The 23,498-nt window shown below is 34.3% G+C and overlaps 1 protein-coding gene across 5 annotated transcripts; it reads left to right on the top strand.

The window, feature by feature from the left end:
• Positions 1 to 424: 424 nt before the first annotated feature.
• Positions 425 to 19,947, top strand: LOC108323293 (N-acetylglucosaminyl-phosphatidylinositol biosynthetic protein gpi1). Of its 5 annotated transcripts, XM_052872842.1 has the most exons (13): positions 425 to 580; positions 676 to 746; positions 839 to 930; positions 5,031 to 5,106; positions 5,242 to 5,460; positions 7,318 to 7,698; positions 7,807 to 7,950; positions 8,032 to 8,132; positions 8,214 to 8,432; positions 17,370 to 17,861; positions 18,405 to 18,817; positions 19,303 to 19,396; positions 19,543 to 19,947. In XM_052872842.1, the coding sequence occupies exons 5-13, from the start codon at positions 5,290 to 5,292 to the stop codon at positions 19,652 to 19,654; spliced, it is 2,127 nt and encodes a 708-aa protein (XP_052728802.1). In that variant the 5' UTR covers positions 425 to 580; positions 676 to 746; positions 839 to 930; positions 5,031 to 5,106; positions 5,242 to 5,289; the 3' UTR covers positions 19,655 to 19,947. The 5 variants fall into 5 exon arrangements, with proteins under 5 accessions (XP_052728802.1, XP_017411195.1, XP_052728801.1 ...); XM_017555706.2 differs by lacking the exon at positions 5,031 to 5,106; XM_052872841.1 differs by having other exon boundaries at positions 676 to 930; positions 5,020 to 5,106.
• Positions 19,948 to 23,498: the final 3,551 nt, after the last annotated feature.

The raw sequence follows: 23,498 nt of genomic DNA, 5'->3' as shown, positions 1-23,498 counted from the left end.
TCATTGTGTAAATACAATTGTGTTAAGACTGACTAGAGTTAAAGTAAAGATAATATTTAAAAATGGAGTTTTATTATTTTATTAATAAAAGTCTAGTTTTTATATAAAATTATTAAGTAAATTTTATTATGTAAAAAATATCATATCTTTAAAATTATTATTTATTTATTTCTCTATATAATTTTTTGACGAATTTATTTGTTTGTTTTTTTGTTTTTCACTAAAAAATGTTATTTAGTGGGAGTTATTTTGCGGAAGATATAAAAGATCCCCACAAACACATGATTGAAGATAATTATGTTGAACTATCTAACTCACAATAATAGCGGGGTTTTAGTTATTTTCTAAAGGGGTTTATAACCTCTTCAAATAATAATACATTTTTTACATCTTTTCTCACTTAAAATTTCACCCTAAAGTTTTTTCCCAAAATGTTACACTTAAATATTTTTTCTAGCCATCTGTGCGTAAACATATCCTCCCAATTTTTTTCACTCACCATTTTTCCCTCCAAACCTCTTCCTCTCTCAAAATTTCAGACTGCTAGAGCTTCATCCCTCTCAAAGCTATCGTCCTCCTCGTTCGTCTTCTTCCTTTATTCCTTCTTTCATTTTCTATTCTCATTCATTTCTTTCATTTCCCCTTTCTATTGTTCATCTTCCATTTCTCTTTCAGATTCGATCGCAGAACCATGGGCAGACGAAGCTGAAGCGGCGGTTGTGTGGACCAAAAGAGAAAATAATTCAGTATACTTTCAATTCAGAACCAAAAGCCCTTTTTAGTCCAGTTCTTCTTCTTCTTTAATTTTGTTTTTCCTCTTTCTCGGATTAAACCCTAGAACCGTGAGTAATGAAGATTTGGAGTTGCCAAGAGTAGAGTTATTGCATGAATTGGTGAATTGAGAGACCGCCGTAAGGACTTTGGATCAAGGTACGAGGAGTTGTTTAATTGTGTGTGTTGAATGGCATGCTTCTCTCTATTTATTTGTGTTCACTCGAGTATTATATGATGGGAATTGAAGAATTGGGTATGAGAAATATGTTAAATTGATGTTTGAGTTGTATTGGGGTTAGGAAAAATGAGTGTTCACTCTTTGGCGAGTAGAAAATGTGATTATGCATTTGTTTCTTGATTCGTACCTTTTTCTATGGTTACTGTAATATTAGATATTATAAGGGTATGGTTCTGTTAAAAGGAAAGAAGAACAAAATAGTTGTTTGGTAGAAACAAATATATAATGAGTACTGTTTTCAATTTTATAAATCAAGAAGTTGGTATATATAGTTTAATTAAAGATGGGCTGGAAAATTGATGTATGCTTTGTGGTGTTTAACATTTCTGAACTGGAATTGTGGTAGGAATCTTGAATGCGTTAGTTTAGATTTTCTTGCTATTTTTCCGTGTAATCTTCCACAATGGTATGTTAATGGATTTTGGTGTTCTAAGGGATGCTTTGGGTTGGTTGTGTTATAACTGTAGCTATTTTATTTGAGCATATGGGTTGCGTGAATGGGTTTGGTGACTCTGTTCTGCATGAGTGAGACTAGTTCTTAGTGTAAATATGGAACAACAACTTGGATGAAGAAATTACTTGTTTTGTTGAGTTCGGTGATGTAAAATTTGTTTGTTACTAGTTGAAGGAACCTAAGTGCATCACTGTAATCGTTATATACATGTTTTAGCTAATAGAATTAGGATGGTTGTCCTGTAAAACTTAAACTGCATACTCCATAAATACAATGTCTAGTAATGACGGGAAAACTTGGTGTACCTTGCTGTTTGGAACTTGTAAGGGTTAAGACTTTACATGTTACCATGTTTAAGTTAATTAGAGTTCTTTTACACTAATAATTAATGACATGTGGGTATACATCACGTGGAATATAAACTCAAACTGTTTGACATTGGCGATAGTTTTAGAATTTATTTTATTATCGAAATAGTGTCATATGTGATTCAAATGATACCAGAAATACATGCTTGCTGTTATGAGATGATTCGGGTGATTAGAATTGGTTGTAAACTAAGCTAATACCGTGAGAATATATTTTGGTGTTGTGTGTGTCTTAATACTGGCAGTATGCATGTAGATTGTCAATTGATGTTATATAGTTTATAAAAATAAAAATAAAATGAGGCACAATGTTGTTTGAACTAATGTGAGAGTTCAGATTGTTAGGATATCATTATTCTTAAGTTGATAATGGATTACTAAACTGATTGGATAGAAGTTTAAATCTCTTTAATATTTATATTGTTCATGTTATATGGATGAAATTAATGGTTGGCACGTTGAAGAATCCTCTTGGTACTTGAGAGAATGAATTATAGACTTTCGAAGACTTGATGATGTTGCTTAAGTACTAATTTAGAAAGTTAAATATAAGGATGTAATGTGTGTAGGGTAATTTAGTATCATTTGAAATTATCGTTAAATTTGGAAATTGGGTCAACTGCAGAAGGTAATACTGCTATGCGGATTGAAAAAACAATGTAATATGAACTTAAGGTAAGGATGTCATGATTGAATTCTGAATTAGCGTGTGAATTAGCCTGTCATTATTGTACAGGATTGAAATGTTAAGTTATTTAAATATTATATGTTGTGAAACGTGTTAAAGTGAGAATGAAGGTATGTACTGATGCAATTTTTTATTATTTAAATGATTAGTTTAATTAAAATTAGTTAAACTTGTAAGTAATCGGCAATAGAATATTTTTTTAATCTGTTTTGGTAAGTGGTAAATAAGTTCAAGTTAAAGTGTCTGACATAGATTCTAGTATTTCAGAATTTAGGAAAAATTGGGATAAGGGTTTAGAATAAACTATGATATATATAATATACATACATACATATATATATATATATATGTATGTATGTATATACATATATATATATATATATATATATACATACATATATATATATGTATATACATACATATATATATATGTATGTATATATATATATATGTATATACATACATACATATATATATATATATATATATATATATATGTATGTATGTATATACATACATACATATATATATATATATATGTATGTATGTATATACATATATATATATACATACATATATATATATGTATGTATGTATATACATACATACATATATATATATATATATATATGTATGTATATAGTTATTTGTAATATGAAATATTCATTAAGTAAAGATTTAGTTTTGGTATTTATTATTAAGCAGTGCAGATAACTGGTTAATGGTTTGTGATTGATTATGCTTGGGTTTCTGGAAATGAGGTATACAAAAAAAATGAAAATTTTTGATTGTTAAATCTATATGGGACCTAGATGTGTGAAATTCGACTATATGTTTAGTTGATACTTATCTTTGAAGTATTGAGAACTTAAATAGGTGTTTAGCGTAGAGTTATGTATGGATATTATATAATACTTATTATTATTATTACTTTTGGTTAGTAGTTGATGTCAAATAACAAGTTATTATGTTGGTAGTGAGTTACGAAGCAAGTTACCGAGTTATAGTATTTGCTAATATGGTTTTGATTGTCTTGAACAATATGTTACTGTACTTTATATTGTGGATAATTAGATATTATTAGTCTAAATTATGAATTGGAATAAGTGTATGGATTGTGTGTAAATTTTACTATGGGTGAATTTAGACCATTGTGGGTAAGTTTTGGGTAAATGTTAAGGGTGGGAATGTTGTAATTATTGTTGTGATTATTGTTATGGTTGGGTTTTAATTAATAATTGGTATGGGAAAATTAACATAGGAGTTAAATATGTGTAGTGAGAGTTTGGTATTGATTGAGTTTATCTGTGACATAAAGTATTTTAAGTAGGTTTTGGACGTGAATTTTGAGATGGAGTTGGAATATTTGTTTGGGAAAGGTTGAGGTTTTCAATGCTATAAAATTGTGATAATTCATGTGATTAAACACATTACATTTTATGGTTCTTATTATAGTGCTAAGTCTCTAGAAATTTCTAAAGGAAAATTTGTTACTTGTAATTGAAATGATTTGATGACTACAAACTCAACTGTAATTGGTCGTCTGAATATGCAAATATTGGGATTCATGTATTGTTATGATAACAAATTGTCAGTTTTGGTTTCGGTGTATACTATTTAATGATTCTTTGGGTTCGTGGATACTGTTATATGATTGTAGTTGAATTGGAAATGTGTTTTGATTGTTAAATGATGTTAGAAGTATGAGTTATTGATGTTAATGTGTTAGTAAATTTATTTTGCCATTTTACAATCCATATTGGTACAGATGGTTGCTGTGGATCATGGATGTTGTTGTGAAATTTCAGATCTGGAGACTTGTTTTAAAGACTCTTTTAATCATTATGATTATTGTTATTGTTAAATTCAATCTTGTGTTTGAACCAATATTATTTTAGTATGGAACGTTGGGTATATTAAGATTAATGGTATAATGTATTCTAATAAAAGTGCTTGTGATGTAAAGTTAGTATAATAATGTACGATCATGGTAATGTAATTGGAGAGTTGGTTGCTAATTAATTAGTCCAAATATACAATGTCTATAGATAAGAGTTGATTAATATTGATGTAGTTGTTGGTACGTGTATATCTTGTTTTCTTAAAGTGTTTAATTTATTGAATGCTTAACTTACCCATACAATTGTGTGTTTTGTCTGTGTGTGCCTGTGCGATGACCGTATAACGTATGTTATACAGGAGCTCAGATAGGAATGCAAATGACTATATAGTTGTAGAAGATTATTTTGAAAAGTGAGAGATGGGATAAAGGCTTGGGAAGATTTATAAGTGTCATGCACATTAAATGCATGGTTTTAAATTATTCTATAGCGGTATACTTTCATATTTAATCACTGAGTTGTAAATATTAAATAACTATGATGTGGAATATGAAAGAACTTTCTTTTATAGATTTCTGATCAATTAAAATAGAATGATTCTATTCATGATTGTGAAAAGTTTAAATTTTTACACGTTTTTATGAAATTCAAATTAGGGGCATTACAGTAATCATTGGGTGGGTGCTTGTTGATATCATAGGGTGTAATTCCAGGTGTAATATTCCTCTGTAAGGTATAAAAGGGTAAGTATAGCATGTAATATGACAAATGCTTCCATTTAAATTTTATAGTTTTTATTAATTTGAATTTTGATTTGCATCTTTTTTAATCTGAAATTTTTATTGAAGTAAGCACATTCTTGTCTCTGTCTATTGCAGGAACTTCATGAACAGTAACTCAGTTTATGTGAAGATCATAAGAGGAAGATGAAAAGACATTGTAGGCTTTGGTGGCCAAAGGAACTTATATCAAACCAAGAATCATCCCCTAGTATTTTGTTTGGGTGGTTTGTCACCTGTTCACCATCATCCTTTGATGTGATTGTAGCCTTTACTTACAGTGAAGGCTTGCTTTCTAGTTCTAGTACTAGCATTGAGGTACAAAAATGAATTTGAGTTCACAATTCCTTTTCCTTGCATACAGGTTAGAGTAAGGCACTAGGAAGCACTAACACTTCTATAAATAGCGTTTTGCTATGTCCCACACTTTTTGGACACAACAATTGTCAAACACTCCTTCAAAACATGGTTCAACATGTGTCCAACACTCCTCAATTGTGTCAGAAGTAAACAGTATTTTTTCAGATTAGACACCTCCATACATCTTGGACACCTCTTAAAAACGGCCTGAGTATGAATACAAACAGTAAACTGACATCTATTATTGGTTAAACACTTCATAGACACTATTATTGTACAAAAGTAAAAAGAAATTAAAGAAAACAAATTTTACTTTAAACAATGCAATACTAATTGTTTAGAAGTGATTTTTAAGTCTAATTCAACCTCACAAAACTGACTTATAAAGTGAAGTTTGTATTTACATATATACTCATTGACTTTATTTCTAGTCGATATGGGACTTTCAACATACCTCCTCACACCAAGGTATTATACATCTCGTACATGAAACTAGACATTAATGGGTGGTCCGATAGCGATCTGATAATGGGTGGAATGATATGCCCAACAACACAAATCTCGCTAGGATAGGCTCTAACACATGGTTCTGATACCATGTTAAGAAGTTAATTTAAACCTAACTCAATCCCACAAAACTGATTTGTAAGATAAGGTTTGCATCCACATGTATACTCTAATTGACCTTATCTCTAGTCAATGTGAGACTTCCAACACTAATAACATTTTTTGAGGTTTGTTTCTATCAAACTTATCTAGTTATTTTAGCTACTAAGACACATGTTTCTTAGTTAGAATTCTATTGTGAGGGCTGTTATTATTTGGAAAGTGCAGCAAATATGTTTATAAGGAAAGTGTGAAGTATATTAATGTTAAATTTCAATTGAGATATTTATCATGATTATATATATGTATGTATGCATGCATGCATATATACATATGCGTAGATATATGCATGCATACACATATATATGACATCAGCTTTTGCCATGTCCACTATTTTGGATATTAGCCGTGTCCGGTGTAAGTGTCGTGTCTGTGTTGGAGTCCATGTTTCTTTGGTAAATTAAATTGAATTGCAATAGAAGCAATCAATGTATTGGTTGTATGTTAGAGCTATTAATTGCAGAGGAAATTTTGGGTTTACTTTTTTGTTATAGTCGTCTAGTTACTGCAAGAGTTTCGACATGAGCATTTTTCCTCGTAGAATATTCAGTTTGGTTTGTCGTTGTGTGTGTGCGTGTGTATATATGACGTCATTGATGTTGTCGTGTTGTAATTTTTTGACACTAACATGTCCGTTTGGGAATCTGAGCCAACAAATGGAATAACAATACCAGCAATGAATATATTGATTGTATGCTGTCACAACTATTAATTGTAGAGGAAGTTTTGGGTTTCCGTTTGTTATTTAAGTAACAACAAGAGTTTCAAGTTTAAATGGACATGAATATTTTTCCTCTTAGAATATTCAGTTAGGTATCAGTTTTATGGTTAATATTTACCCAAATATTAGGTTCATGTGTGTAAAATTTATTGGAATATGTTCACAAATTTGTGGAAAAGCCATGAAAAAGTTTAGTGGTAAAATAAAATGATCTGGACAGGCATTAAATCATACTTGAAATGGTGCATAAGTACTTTGTTTGTGTTAGTTATTAAAATCTTCATTCTTTGACAATATGAATGTGGTCAGAGAAATCCCACTGTTAAGTCCTTGTAATGATTCTCTCCTTCCTACATGTTGTCTTTGGTGGTTTCTGGAATAGTCTAGGGTAACAAGAATGACTGACAAAGAACTTCTACTCTCTCTAGGGGATCATTCATGATGCATGTGGGAGAATGCCTTCATTTCTTGAGGATAAGTCCAAGTTCTCTGTACTTGGCCTGTCTGTCACTGACCCTACTGCTAGTAATAGTTTGATGAATGAGATGGAGTATGACAAAAAGAAGTTATCTGAGTATGGCAATGCATTGGAAGAGGGAAGTACAGATACAAAGAATTACTGTAGGAGTTGCCGTTGCTTCCAGTTAGATTGTTCATTGAGGAAAAGTAGACAATATGTTCTTGGAAAAAGTAACTGGGTCCTGCTCACATTTGATTCTCCTGAGCATAGTGATCTAGGACTGCAAAGGCTTCCGAATCTGGACCACATTCATTGGAATGGGCAAATTCTGTCACAATATGATGTTCACGTATGTAAGTCATAATTTCTTCTACTTGCCTTTCTGCAAGTACTAGCGCTTTCTGAAGACTTTTACCGCAATCTCAAACAGATATATATGATATTCAACTACTTGTAGGTCATAATTTATGAAACACCTGCTTTTGGTGCTCATCATTTCTCATTATGTCATTTGAGTTCGTCGAATGAGCAAGCTAAAGTTTCTGTTAAACATCCTAAGTGGGTCGAGAAGCTTCATGATAAGCAGCAATTCATTGATTTGGTAATGAGTTTACCTTATTCATTTTTGGGTATACAGGTTTTTTTCTTCTTGTTAACCTGCCTTTTTGAATTTTCAACCCAGGATACAGTTATTCTGGCAATTAATTGCACAGCTGCTGCTAAAAGAACTTTTGAGACACACCTGGTCCCAAGATCCTCAAGCCGGCTCTCGATATTTCCTGTGTACACACTTTAACTACTGATGCCTCATCTTTGGCTCACTTTTTTCTTCAAGATCTAATGATTTATTCCGTTACTTTTCAGGCTTGTTGTCATAGGGCATCTGTTTTCCAAGTTTTTGGCTTCGTTCTCCACCATGCTTTATATTGTTCTCCAGTTTTTCCAAACGCATTTTAATAATGAATCCGAACCGTGGATGTATGTGACATCAGCAAATGTATTCAAGAAAACTGCTTGGATAAATATGCAAATCCGCTGTCAGATATTATATTGGCCAATCGTTCTTCAGAAGAATGCCCTCAGGTAATATTAAATTTTAGGTAAACTATATCACTTTGTGTGATTGGTGGTGGGTTTCAAATTTTGGATATGTCTGGCTTTAATATTTGACAAAGTCATTGTAAATTAGTTTCCATAGAAGACAAGTTTTAGTGGGGGGTGTTAACGGAACCAAACCCATCTAAACTGGTAAAATTTTATCATGTTTCATTTCAGTTTCTTTACAGTACAAAACGGGCATAAGGCTCCACCAAGTGGGGTTTGGGGAGGATAGAGGTGTGTAGTCTCAGTAGGCTGTTTCAAGGATTTGAAGCCATAATATCCTGGCCATGATGTGGAAACCTTATAGTTATCCAAGGCTCACCCTTTGTTTCCTTACTGTTATCACATAATTTTGGAGGTTAGATTAAATCATGTGAACTCAATCTATTGTGAATACAATCTGATGGGGTATGGGATTGGAATAACATAACATATAATATTGATATTAGTACTTTTAGGTGTCTTGACTATGGTAGCTGAATCAAGGTTCAAATTGTAAATGTAGGGGGTGGGCTTTTTTCCTATTCATGAATCATGTGGTCTATGATTAATAGTTAAACATACATATTCATTTCACAAGGGTCTTGACAGTGCAAATTCCTGATAAATAAATAAGAAACATAAGCCTAAAAGCATTTAATAACATATTTAACTTACAGAACAGAACACATTATACAAAATATACATTTTAATAAAATGTGTTATTGGTGTGCCAATGGTGGCCCATATCCACATCAGTGAAAAGCATGGTAGTTGAATCGCCAATCGTATTTCGTATCAGAGAGCTTAAATTTTGAATCGTGAATTGTAGGATTCATAAGCATTAAAAAATGTAAAATATACTTAAATATATAAGATACATAAATATGCAAAATGCATTTATTAAATTAATTTATTATATATATTTTTACCTTAAATATACATGTTTTATTATTATATAGCATGGTACTGTGTGAATAACAACAATGCCTCAATGAATGAAATTTGAATTTTCACAAACCTAGAATTCTGCATTTCAATTTCCTGTTTCTCTGATGGTCACCATGACATTCAAATCCCCCACCAAGAGAACTCCCGTGGGAGCCTCCTCTGCTGATGGCTCCTCTTCCTCCTCCTCCCTCTACCATTGTCGCTTCTAGTGCCTCGCCTGCCACTCACTCCCCTCTTGCGACAACGAATGAAGCAGAAGTGGATCCTGGCAAAAAGCAATCCAGAACTCGACCGACTCAACTCACTTATGTGGAAATCTTCTCTTCCTCAAAACGATGGTGAAGACACTTTTTCCTTGTTCATTGGCTCCAACGAATAAGAGGTGAGAGGTGAGAGTTGAGAAACCAAAAAGAAATTAAGGATTTACAAACCAATGGAGGTTGGTTTGTAAACCAAATTAGGGTTTTTACAAACCAAATTAGACAACCCAACCCAAAAACCCAAATTTATGGAGGTGCGGTTCAAGCCACAATTCCCAATCCAAAACGGGATTAATGTAATTCGAAGAACGAATTGTGATTTGATGACGATACTAGAGCAAAAGCAATTCTTCATGTGATTCGTATCATCGCTTTTGAGAATCACATTATTTTGTGTGTATCTGAATCGTTCGATACTTACTACTTGAGCATAGCCATTCTATTTCCTCCCTCCAGTTAATTCCTTCCCCTGTTCTACTTGTGTTCCCCTTCCTCTCCCTTAATATTTCAAACCCAATACATTCACGTGCAAGATTTCTATTATGCTTCAATTGCATATATAATATAGGAGTTTTTGCAGCTTGTAGTTTGTTTTGCTTTGGATATTGTATTTATCTTTTGGTAAGATGTCTTACATTGATTGGGAATATGGCCAGAGTATTCCTTATAAGCCTTGACCAATCTTCCTCTCTTGATCTAGCTTTTAGGAGTACCTATCGGTCAATGTTATGATATCAAGGTTCTGTGATTAAGTAATCTAGAGTTTCTGAGGTGTTTGTGTGTGACCATGCTTTAAACCCAAAGGGCTCTTGTATGAGGGAGTTGGTCTGAATTATAATGTAAAACAATTAATGTGTCTTCACCTAAAAGCTCAAGCTTTTGGGATATTTGGTTCATGATGTGTTTATAACTTTGTTAGAGATGAGAGTTGATTGTTGTAAAAAAAAAATGATAGATATATGATCTGATTACATTAAATAGGGATACGTGATATGATTTGATATGAAAATATCTTACAAAATATTTTCCGTTATTGCCTTTGATTTTGTTTCTTATCATTGTATCTCTTACACATTATAAATAAATATACTTGTGTGTACCCATCATATAAAATTCATTATACTTGTGTGTTACCAGAGCAGTATCATCTTTTGTGACCTGTTTTGTTATTAATTTTTTCATCGTGGTATTCTGAGGCCAACGAGAAGTGAACCCAAATCCATGCTTTCCATATCGACTTGCTACTCATCAGTAAATATTTTAGAAATCATGTATGATTTCTAGTTTACACTCTTTTGCATACTGTCACCTCTCACATCGAACACACAGTTTGCTGCTGTTGTCACAGTTCGTCACTTGTGACATTCTGGTGAGTCTTTTTTGGTCAATGCTACTGTTTACCACCAACATTTTTCTGGCAAATACTATTTATACTGGACATTATTCTGGCTGGTTTCTTTTTCCATCGAGGTTTTTCCAACCAACATTACTGTTCGGGCGCCAACTTTTTGGGTGAGTTTTGTTTTTCTTTGAGAGCTTTTCCCGGCCCAGCATCTTCACCACTGGCATTGCCTTGTTGTGGATGACTATTTTTCCCCCATCTGAAAGTCATTATGCCCTCTTAGCATTTTTTGATTTCCAACAACTGTGATAGGATATAATGTGTGCGGAATAAAAGGAAATAGATTAGGAATTAGTTATTAGTTGGTTGGGGGGCCTTTATAAGAAGGCAAGGAGGTCTTGTGTTAGGGGAGCTTTTGGATATTCATTGTGTTGACAGGAGGTTGTTCTTGTGGAGGGAGAGTGCTCCCTTGAGAGTTGGGTGCTGTACAATGTACTCTGGATTACAAGAATAATATACAGTGTTGTTTTGTTCAGTATTCTGTGTGTGTGTGTGCTGTTTTGAGTGATAGATAGACTTCTTGGCCAAAGAAGTCTATCAAATTGGTCTGACCTGATCAAAGGTTGTGGAGCAAGATGGAGGGAAAACTAAACGCGCCCCGGAAGGGAGGATGGATGGGCAAATGAATGCGCTGGAAGGGTGGTTTGACTCGATGGAGACGACGATGGAGGAATTGAAGGCCAAGATGAGAGGGATGCGCCAAGAACTTAAAGAAATCAACAAGATTCTTGGAAGAAGAACTTGGAACCAGGACAGGAGTTCAGAAAGAAGTGAGAAATCTGTCATTAAAGGAAAGAAAGAGGGAAAAACAGGTAAGGATGATGTGAAAAACAGTCTGCAAAACATCAAGAAAGGCAAGAAATTCTCTGAAGGAGAGTACTTGGCTAATGATGAAGAGAAAAAGGAAGAGAGATATCCACAGGGTAGTAAACCAGATGAAGAACCACTTTTCCCGTGGGTTGGAGGAGTGGAGTAGTCCACAATTGACGGGAATGGCATCCAGGGTCAAACAATGAGGGCAACAGATGTTTTTGAAGTTCACAACATCAAAGGATCAATAAAGGTACACCCAACAGTCAATACCATGGAAGAAAATGCAGTCCAAGGGTTCAAGACCTGGCAACAAAAATCCAAGAACCTTTCTTGGGAAGATCTTCCAAAAGGCCTCTATAGGAGTTGCAGGGGCAGAGAATGCAGCACCACTTTTGAAAAGTTTGGGGGTAGAAAGCAGAGTGCCATTGCTGGAAAATGGGCAACAATTAAACAAGAAAGGGTGGAAGATTACATTCAAGATTTTGAAGTGGGAAAAAACAATAAGGGTGAATTTTATTATGCTATTGATGTGCTGCCTAGTAATAATACGTAACATGATGGTTTATGGGATATGGATATTCTTTATATCCATAAAGATATTGGCATTCTTAGGGGAAAATGCACGGAGAGTTTTACTTGAGAGTTTGGCAGCAGTAACTTGTTCTGGGAGTGGGAAAAATTCATCCAAGAATTCAAGATATTGGTGTCACAAGCAAGTAAAACACCAGAAGATCAATTGCATGGATTTTTCTTTGCAGGGCTGCAATCTAACATTCACAATTGGTTGCCACAATAGGATCTAAAGGACTTGATTAGAGATTCACAAAGTGCTTTAATTGTGGGAGAAAGGCCAGCAATGAAGAATCACACTCTCTGTAGGGAAGAAAGAACCAAAATAGAAGGGAGATTTGGAAGAGAAAAATATAGTATGATGGAGGAGGAAGGGGATGCAACAACAAAGAGAGTTGAAGGTGGAGATGCAGCCAAGCAACAATCAATGACATTGGAATTTTGGGATTCCAAATTACTGGGTTCAGAATTTGGTATGCAAAAACCATTCTCATGTCGACCACCACTCAAGCCTCCAGATCTAAATTTGCAAGCAGTAGCCAGTAGTCTCCCTTCATATGATAACATGTTGATGAAGATGACCTATGAGATCAAGTTTCATGGTTCTAACCTTGAGGATAAGGTTGTTTTGCTGCTGGGTGTAATGATATGATATAATGTTATAGGATATAATGTGTGCAGAATAAAAGGAAATAGATTGGGAATTAGTTGTTAGTTGGTTGGGAGGCCTTTATAAGAAGGTAGGAAGGTCTTGTGTTAGGGGAGCTTTTGGATATTCATTGTGTTGACAAGAGGTTGTTCCTAGGGAGGGAAAGTGCTCCCTTGAGAGTTGGGTACTGTACAGTGTAGTCTGGATTACAATAATAATATACAGTGTTGTTTTGTCCAGTATTCTGTGTGTGTGTGTGCTCTTTTGAGTGATAGATAGACTTCTTGACCAAAGAAGTCTATCAAACTGCCTTGTTCTCTGTGCAGTTTGTCTTTCCTACTAACTGTATATTCTATGAACAGTTTTTTCTTTTCGGCAACTGTGGAGTTCTCTGAACATATTTGCTTTTTAGGAAATGCCATGTCTCTGATATTTTTCCATTGCAGCAGCCGTTGCTTTATTTGAGCAATTTTTTCTTTTTGGCAACCTTGTGTCAACTATCCAAATTTTCTCTTCGACAGTCCTCATGTCCTTTAACCGTTTTTAACAAGCTTCACTTGTATATGTACATATGTTTCAACTTGAGGGAATGTTAAAGATATGATTCGAAAGGATGGACCATGTTGAAAATTAATTGTTGCTTTGATAGAGAGAGACATGTCCAAAAAATATTTACTAGCTTTGGCATTATTTACTTTGTCAACTTTGGCAAGCAATTGACTAACATGTTTACTAAGTCTCTCAAGGGTGTTGATGACATTTGTAACAAGCTTCTCATACTCTCTAGCCTGAGGGAGAATGTTAGAGATATACAATGTTTTAAAACTCGATCGTAAGGGGATCAAAAAGGGGGTAAAAAATCATAACTTTGAGAGTTATAACTTGACTAGTAAGAGTTACTAGTATATGAAAATTTTTATTCATAAATAGGTGCATCTTTAAAAATAATATACATGATAGTAAGTCTTAAGTAGTGAGGTTCAATACACAATGCAACCACAAATAGATTCATAATTCATAAAATGGTCATGCATAAAACAGCTAATAAATTCATACATTTTTAGTGCAAACTATCCAGGCAAATCTTTTATATTAAACACAGGATAATCATCCTCCTCCTCCACATGATCTTCATTTTCATTGATGTCCTCTTCTCCATGACCTTCATTATCAACAATTGGAGGAACCTCTAAATCATCCATCCGTGCAACACCACCACCTCTACTAGCTTCTTCATCTTCTCCTACTTCAACTAATATGTCTTCATCTGAAGCATCCAAACTTGAATTTTCTTCATTTTTCTCCATAGTGCAATCATCATGAGGAGCAAGATCATCAATGTAAATAGTCTTTTGTTTTCCTAACATCCTTCTTCAATCTTCAATTAGTCATCTCAAACACCACATCATTCATGGTCTTTTGCTGTACACGACTTCTTTTCTTGGTGTGGAATAAAATTAACACATCCTACTGGTCTCTAAAAAATAATTATAAAATCAATTTCATAAATTTAAATTCTTACACTTTAAAAAGCTCTCCAATTATACTCAACCGAATGAACTACAAGTCAAACTCAATACTCCAATTGCATACCTTTGAAATTCCGGATGTTCATCACCGTATGATTCCCCATCATTGTGACGGAGATTTGGTTTTTAGTGCATGTTGAGTTATCGAACTACCAAAAAAATCCAGATTTGCTCTTGATACTCTCAATTTGAGCATCAATCTTAGTAAACTCATCAATGTCTTCCACCAACCTATCCAATCAGTCATACATTCCACGTTTCACCTCATAATCATCTTTAAACTCAACATCATAGTGCAACATGGCATTAAGGTAAATAGCCTGTAGCATGCAATGGAAAATGCAGATGGTTGTCCCATTTTTGAGCAATGATTTCCCGAAGGGGAGTATAGCTAAATAAGATAAAAATAAGTAAATTAACCTCTAAAACGAAGTCTATAATTCTAAAAATATAAATTAGAAAATCAAATATAAGTGAAGGGTAATTAGATATTATTACCTTTTACTAACTTGTTGAAAAGACTTTGTATCTTCTGTTAGCAATATCCATTTCTTCATAAATAAATTGCATGACTAGTTTTTCATTTGAATCCACCATGCACAACACCTTAATTAGGGGAAGAACATCCCTCATGCAATTCAAAATATTTTTGCAAAATCCCTTAATATCAATTTTTCCACAAACCCTCCATCTCTAGTCTTTACAAATTGACTAGATTGCCACTTCTTTGATGTGGACATCCTATTAAGTGATTCTTCATTTTCATTCAAGCATCCCAAAGTCAAATAGGAAGTTTCATTTTCATTCAAGCATCTTTAGTAGATTTGTACGAAAATAAGACTTGTTCTTGAATAGATGTAGATTGTGATTTTTTTACCATGGACTATTGTCTCATGATGGAGTTGTATTTCTTCTCAAAATCTTCCACATTAAATCAAAGTGGTGGGCTGTACAAGGTGTCCAATATAACTTTGGTCTCTTTTGCATTAACAATTCTCCAGCTGCCTTGTAATTTGTTGCTTGGTTACAATTTGGATCACACTCTCTTCCCCAACCTCCTCAACACCATCCATCATCCTATAAATTTTTTCAGCTGTATTGCATATATCAGAAGCGTCAATAGGCTTTGAAAAGACAGTCCCTTTGGACTATTTACCAAAAAACTAACTATAGTTTTTCTCCTTCTATCTGTCCATCTTTTTGCATCCATTTTTCTTCCAAAATAGTTTATGTTCTTCCAAGATTGTCCTTTTCAACCTGTTACTTCAAATATATCACCTTAATCTCATGGTATGATGGTGACTTAAATTCAGCACCGTGTTTGGCAACCAACTCAAGCATCCTCTTGAGCTCTTCACTTTTTGCTACACTAAAGGGAATAACATTGTTGCAGGGTCAGTCCTTACACCAATCCCACTAACTCTTATAGGAGCTTCACCTAAACCACTTGATGCCATTTTTTCCCTTCAAATTCTATATAAATCTGAGCTCCCAGCAGAGCAACCAAGGCAAGTGAAACAACAAAAGGAACAAAGGCAAGGAGCTAAACAAAAAGTGGAACAGAGTTTAAGCATAGCTGATCGCAAGGGCAGGCAGCAAGCGTTGGCGACTGCAAGGGCATAAAGTGCTGACGGCTGTGATGGTTGGGATGGCTTGTGACTTTAACAACGACGATTAGCACAAGGGATTGAGGTCAGCAAGCGCTAATGACTACGAGGGTGGTGAGCCACAGGGAATGTGGTGTCGACAATGGTCATCACTCGTGAAGCCTGAGCCTCATGTAGGTCTCCTCCTTTGGTTCTGATATTGAAATGTAACCCTAGCAGTCTAAAGGTAAGGTTTTTCTTGGGTTGGGTTGGCCAATTTTTCTTATTGAAAATGGGCCATCAAACCCTAATATCATAGGAACAAAAAGGACCAACACAACCCACGATCCTTTGATTCAGCGACCTCCTTGCATACTCGCTTTGGTCTGTGCCGCTTCCAATCCGTCCTCCGTGTTAGCTTGCTTGGTGGTCCAAACTCACATCGTCTGAGTTTCTGATTTACTTGCAATTTTAACAACACTGGATATATGAGTTGATTAAATTCAAGATATGATTTATTTATTTTTATATTAAATAGGGAGATATGATAGGGAAATATCTTAACCAAATATTTCCATTGTTAGATATTGATTTTGTTTTAAATTATTCTTGCCATTGAATAGTATCTTTTTGAGTGTATTAAAATATTTTGCAAGGTATTTATTAGCTGAACCACACCTAGGAACTATGGTTTGAAACTGAACCTCACCTAGGAACTATGGTTTGAAACTGAACCTATCCCGGAACAGTGTTTTGGTTTGTGTATTTCTTTAGAAACTCATTGTTTGGTCCCATTTTTGAATTTCATGAATTGTGAAAAATGTTTTAGTTTGTACTTAAGTCTTAAAGCTTAATAAGATGTACCAAACTGAACCTTACCAGTAAAAACCTACTTTTGGTGTACCTCTTAAGCCTAAAATGATATGGTTTAGTCTGAAACAAATTTTATTGGTTGAAATTGAAAACCTTACCACACAAAATTTGTGTACCTCTTAACTATTTTTTCATAGTTTATCTTGGTCCTTTTCACGGGGCCATCTTCTGATAAATATAAGTTAATTTATCTAATAAATTATATGTTTATATTCTAAGGCAATTATTTACTATTCTTAAACTTATATAACTTTTGTTCTTGATTTTATGTTTTCTCCATGTTTAATACGGTTCTTTTGTGTTCAAGGTCTGAGTCATGTGTTGAATATGTAGAGAAAGCTGCAATGCATAGGCATTCTATGTGGTCAACTTTGGTTGTTGATATTCTCCTTGGAAACTTGGTTGGCTGGACATTTTTATATCACAGAGAACCAGTTTGCCTTTCAGTTTTGAATTTCATGCATGGATTTTCAACGTTTTTGCGCTCTGGATGTGTGTGGTTAATGGGAAACCCTGCAGGATTCAAATTGAATGCTGAGCTGGCTGGAGTACTTGGCATGGTTTCTTTGAATGCAGTCCAGATATGGTCAACACTCTGGATCTTTGTGGGTTTCGTCTTTAATTATATTATTCAAGGGCTTTCTGTTTTAGGAATCCTTTGTGGATTTACTGTACCTGCCGCTTTGATCATAGACATGATTGCTCTTGCAACTCTTCATGTTTCAACTCTACATTGGTTCATTTCACTTATATATTCATCACAGATACAGGCATTGGCAGCCTTGTGGCGGCTTTTCAGGTAACAATTTCGGGTATATTTTTTTATTATTGCCATGAGTAAGGAAGTGATTTTAATGAGTATTGAATATCGTAATTTGCTATTTGTTTTATAAATTTAACTAAGTAGTTAGTTTTAACAATTCATTAAGATATTAGCAGAAGGGGTCTTTGTTTGCAATTGATAATATTTTGAAACGATTTCAGGAGGCATATACTCAATAAATAGATACTAGTGAAGTGATATTATTAGTGAAAAGTTTCCTTTTTCTTGTGGAGAATTATAGTATTATACGTAGACTATCCGTCTTATGTTTGCTATTACGTGTATATCTGAAAGCATGGGCAATGAAAGTTTACTAAATTTGTAGATGACTTCCGACATCAGAAAAGTTGAGATCATAAGAGTTCCTAGTACTTACTAAGCCATAATATTTGCTCCACATCTCTATAACTCTGATTCATTATCCGTTTTGAAGAATAACTGTTATAGATACACAATTCTTTTGCATACATACTTCCTCTTCCTTCCATATTTTCATGAAGTTGGTTGCTACATTTGTAGGGGTCGAAAATGGAATCCTCTGAGGCGGAGGTTGGATAGCTTTGATTATACAGTGAAGCAACATATTGTTGGATCTCTATTATTTACGCCACTTTTACTTCTTTTACCAACTACTTCCGTTTTCTATATATTCTTTAGTATCGTGGACACAACCATTAACCTTATCTGTCTACTGATTGAAGTATCTATTTCGATTATTCATACTACCCCTTATACTAAGATATTTCTTTGGTTGGTGAGGCGAGGAAGATTCCCTTCTGGAATATGGCTTGAAATTATCGGTTGTCAGAGTAATAGTACCGTTTCTGCACCAAGTATTGATTTTACGGATGAAATGACCTTACCCAAGGATTTCAATAGAGAAAAATCTAGTATTCTAGTTTCAGTTCTCCACAGCAACTACTTGAGCATAGGTGAGGCCTGAAGCTATTGTGGGTTCGGACTGATGCTTCTATTCGGTTGTCAAGATATGTATTTATGTTGATCAATAGGGAAATTGAATATGTGATATCATGCGGTCAATGTGTACTGTAGCGTTTTTTTTTAATTAAAAAAAGTGTAAACTTTCTTTATTATTTTCTGGGGCTTTTACTTTAAGAATTTAGATATATATTGTGAACTATCTGTGATGTGTAAATCTGGCAGCAATGTCTTTTGTTTTGTTATCGTAATTTGGCTTCTTCCTTGTTGCATATCAAGATTAAAACAACACATCATGGATCCTGACATTTTAAAACATTTTTAAGGAATATATTTAAAAACTTGATTGATATTTCACCTTTGCATCAGACTGTTCTTCGTGATTTTGATAGTTGTGACCTGGGAGTGGCGACAATTTGTATTATATGCGTACTTTTGCATGGACTAACATTATGTACTTGAATTGATTAAATTTCAGGGAAAGTTATCTTGCCTCACTACAAAACTGTATTTTTGGGAGTTTCTGGGTCATCCATCTCCACAGTGGCTTATGGAATCCTTATTGGGCAAAGGTGTGATATCCTGGTGCCAAGTTCTCTGATGGTTTTATTGATTTCACGATCCTGTTTCTCTGATTTTTTTTTAGGTTTATTTAATAATACTTTTTTTTTCTCATTTCTTTTTTTGTATTTCTTCTTTTTCCTCCCTCATTGACCAGAATACCATCTATGCGGGGCACCCTTCAACCTTCACCAACGCCATGGACGTCCATGCCCTACAAAGAGTATTGGCGCCTCTGTCATGATTCACTTATTGCATGCTTCAGATGATATGGCTTTGGGTCAGGTTTTATTATTCTCGTCATTAGCTCGGGGATTCAATTATCCAATTTTCACCCAACTTGCGCTACTCATGTCATTTTTTTTAATGGGTTAGAGGATGCTTCTTATTTCTTCGATTCTTCCACAGTTCAGTTTTCTCGAGTATGGTACAGTCGGATTTTTTTTTTCTGCTTTTCCCATGCTTAGAATGATGTATGCTCTAGAAGAGCAACATACTTTTAGTTTACTATGTAAATACATTGGTTCTTCTCTTATGCTTGGGCGCGTATACTTTCTTCTCTCTTAATTGTGTGGTGAAAAATTGAAGATCTGTGTCATTACTGTTACTCTACTCTAAACCAGAGATGGATTCAGCATCCAAGTGGCACCCATTTTTAATTTTAGTAATGAATACAAAAGGAAGGAGTTTAACTTAATAAAAAAGAGTTAGCTTAACTTTATATCTTCTATAAATATTGAATATTATTAATTCAACTGTTAGTTTGAGAATTCAATGCTATATGATTTAAAGATTATTTCATGTTTTATCAATTAATTTTATTTTAGTGTATGGTATACTTTTTAAAATATAAAATGGGTCAGAACTGCTGGGTGCTCATGTTACAGCTTGGGTGGCCTTGGCCACCCTATTTTTTTTCTTTTCAATTAACTTATTTAATGTTGATAATATTTTAATATTAATATTTTTTATTTATTATGGTCTAATTTTATATTTTTTTATTTATTATGTATCTGTGTTGTTAAACTTTTTTTTAAATAAAACATTTTCTTTTCTGGTTTTACAAAATTATTTTATTTTCATTTTTAGTCTTTAATTTACAGATAATTATTACTTTCTCTTTTTGATACAGGATTTAAGTTTCATTTATCCTTTATGGTGTTTTAATATATTAATGTAATTAATATTTTGGAGCATATAATTACAAGTGTTTTTATGAAATTTTATTCTCTCGCGCGCCCATATTCATAAATGTAATTAATATTTTGGTCTCCCGTTTGGTTCTGGCTAGGTCCTCGGTTACAAGATTATACACATGTCACATTATTAAGTGATAAGGAGAGATCATTCGAATAAAAAAAATGCACTAAGACCAAGTAAAAAATAAGAAAGGAGAATAACCCTTTTAGAATTATTCAAGGAACAACTTTATTCTTCTTGTTTAACTAACTTACAATTAGATTTGTTAAATTTATGCTAAAAAACTTGGCGATCACATTAATCCTTTTGTTAATAAGAGTATATAATTAAGACATCTCATTATCTTTAATTAAAATAATTTAAACGATAGTTATATAATAAAATACAGATTCTCTCTATAATTTCATATTTTTACTAAAAGCGTCTCAGTATAATTATATACACAGCAATTGTGACCAATATTTCCAAGAGAAAGGGAAGTAAATTTTGAGTGAAGTGTTTGAATGAACACGGTAACCATTGGAACACATTTTACTAGTTTGTGTTATAATTCTCGCATAAATTTAGGGTATCCATAGAATCCAGCAGAGCATGTGAGTGAGATTTTCTTTTCAATCAATTCATCATTGTTGACTGCTAGTTTATCTCACCCATGTCCATTCTTCTGTCTTTTTTTCTTCCTCATACATGAATATGACCCAACCAAACAGGTGTCTATATCATACATGTGAACAGAACAATCATAGTAATTTCATTATGATGTCGTTGAATTTTCGTTTAGCATTTTCAATGAATGTTTGAATGTTTATTAATCTCATGGTTAAAATCAATCAGGGTGTTCTTAAGGGAGGTTTTGTTATTGGACGAGATTTAGAAAAAGTAAAGTTTTCTTTTTTAGCTTGTGGATTCTTTTGTTTGTGAGATATAGTTGAAATGCTGAGGAGTTACTTAGGGAGGATCTCCATCCGTCTAATAAAGAAGAACTTTAAATAATATTAATAGTGAATAAAAAGAATTCAGACAACATTATTTTTATGTTTATATATAATTGTTTCGGTTTTTTGTGTGCTTGCAGGGGTGGAGAATGTGAAATTATATTGAGTCTGGATAATAGAGTGGATGAGTTTAGGAAAAGAGAGGAAAATGGAGGGTATGGTAAAGATGGTGGTGATACACGCTCATGATGTAGTGATGAGGAGCCTGGTGATAGGCGAAGGGATGACAATGAAAATGTAATAAGAGAACTATGAGACAGAAATACCTATGGAGTTGCTTGACAAATTTGTATTTTCTCTTCTTTCTTTCCTATTTCTTTTTACGTGTATAATGATGTGTAAAAAATTAAATGGTATGGTAGGAATGCCGTTAAATAGTTCATAAAGTTTTTAATCCTGTTTCGTATTAAACCCACAAATTTCTAAATTTAAGAAATTAAATTAATTTCAAATTTCAAATATGAACTAATTTCATTTTTTTTAAATTAAGGAATAAAAAGACATATCTAACTCTTATTCAAACTTATAGGAGAACAATTAGTTTTCTTTAAAAATAAACCACTTTGATATGATTGACATGTATATATTGTTTTATTTTAGGCTTAATAGTTTTTTTGTTCCAAATTTCGTTGGATAATATCAATTTAGTTTCTTTTTTTTAAAAGTGTTTGAAATGGGTCCTCATATTTAAATTTTGAGTCAAATTAGTCTCTTCTGTTAAATATAACTAAACGAAGTTAATGGGTGATGATATGACAGTAGTTAATGGTTAAGTGTCATAATTTACTTGTGTGTGTGCTGACGTGTTTCTTAATTACAGAAAATAGGTCGGCCTGGTGGGTGGTCGATCTGTTAGTTGGCCACTCGGTTTGGTGGTCGGTCGACTTGGTGGGTGGTCGGTCGGCCACTCGGTCTGGTGCCTGAATGAAGGTTAATGTTTATGCTTTATTGACTTCGTTTTTATACAACTTGCTTTATACAGTTTGATTTCGTTTCTGAATATCATACGGTCTCCTAGCACCACCGGGCCGACCACCCACTAGGCTGACTGATAATGCTAAATTTTACCATTATTTAAGTATCATTTTAGTAGCAAAATCAACTCCTTTCTAACTTATAACTTGTTAAATCCTATTCTTTTGTCTTGTTTTCTAAATAATTGTGTTTTTGGCTACTTTGATGTACTTTCATCAATAATCCCTTATTTTGTAGCTAATAATGAGCTTGGAAGAGTCTCCAACAATGTATAGAGTTGAACCAAAGCAAGCACACATGCAGAAACGCTCGTCGGCCAGCGAGCGGACGCTCGTCGCCAGCAAACGAACGCTCGTCACCCTGTGGACGACAGAGAGTACGCTCGCTCAGAGAGAAGTGGACGCTCGTCCAACGAAGGCAGAAGAGGACGCTCGTCTAGCCAGGTAGAAGAGGATGCTCGTTCAGAGTGGACGCTCGGCCAGGCAGAAGAGGACGCTCGGCCAGGCAGAAGAGGACGCTCGTCCAGAGAAGACGATCAGTTGACGCTCGTCCAGCGAGCTAAGAGGACGCTCGTCCAGAGAGGCGCTCAGTGGACGCTCGGCATCGAAAAGTGGACGCTCGTCCATTTTCAGTGGACGCTGTTTTTCCAAAATGGTCCGCGCCCGGGCGCGACAGAGAGGCGCCAGGCGCGATTTTCCAGAGAGTTTCACGCCCGGGCGTGACAGAGAGGGCACCCGGGCATGACTTGTCCAGAGAGGCTCGCGCCCGGGCGCGACTGAGAGGGTGCCGGGCGCGACTTTTGCTGATGTGTCTAACAGAGCTTATTTAACCCTAAAACGCGAAGGGGTTTGGGTCTTTGGTTCTTTGGAGGTGCGATTTCATGTCTGGACCTCATGGAGGGCGCGAGGAGCTTGTGGGAACTATTTGGTCGACCACTATTTGG

Source organism: Vigna angularis, chromosome 2, assembly GCF_016808095.1.
Source record: "Vigna angularis cultivar LongXiaoDou No.4 chromosome 2, ASM1680809v1, whole genome shotgun sequence".
Lineage (NCBI taxonomy): Eukaryota > Viridiplantae > Streptophyta > Magnoliopsida > Fabales > Fabaceae > Vigna > Vigna angularis.
This window is presented reverse-complemented; position numbering and strand designations above follow the sequence as displayed.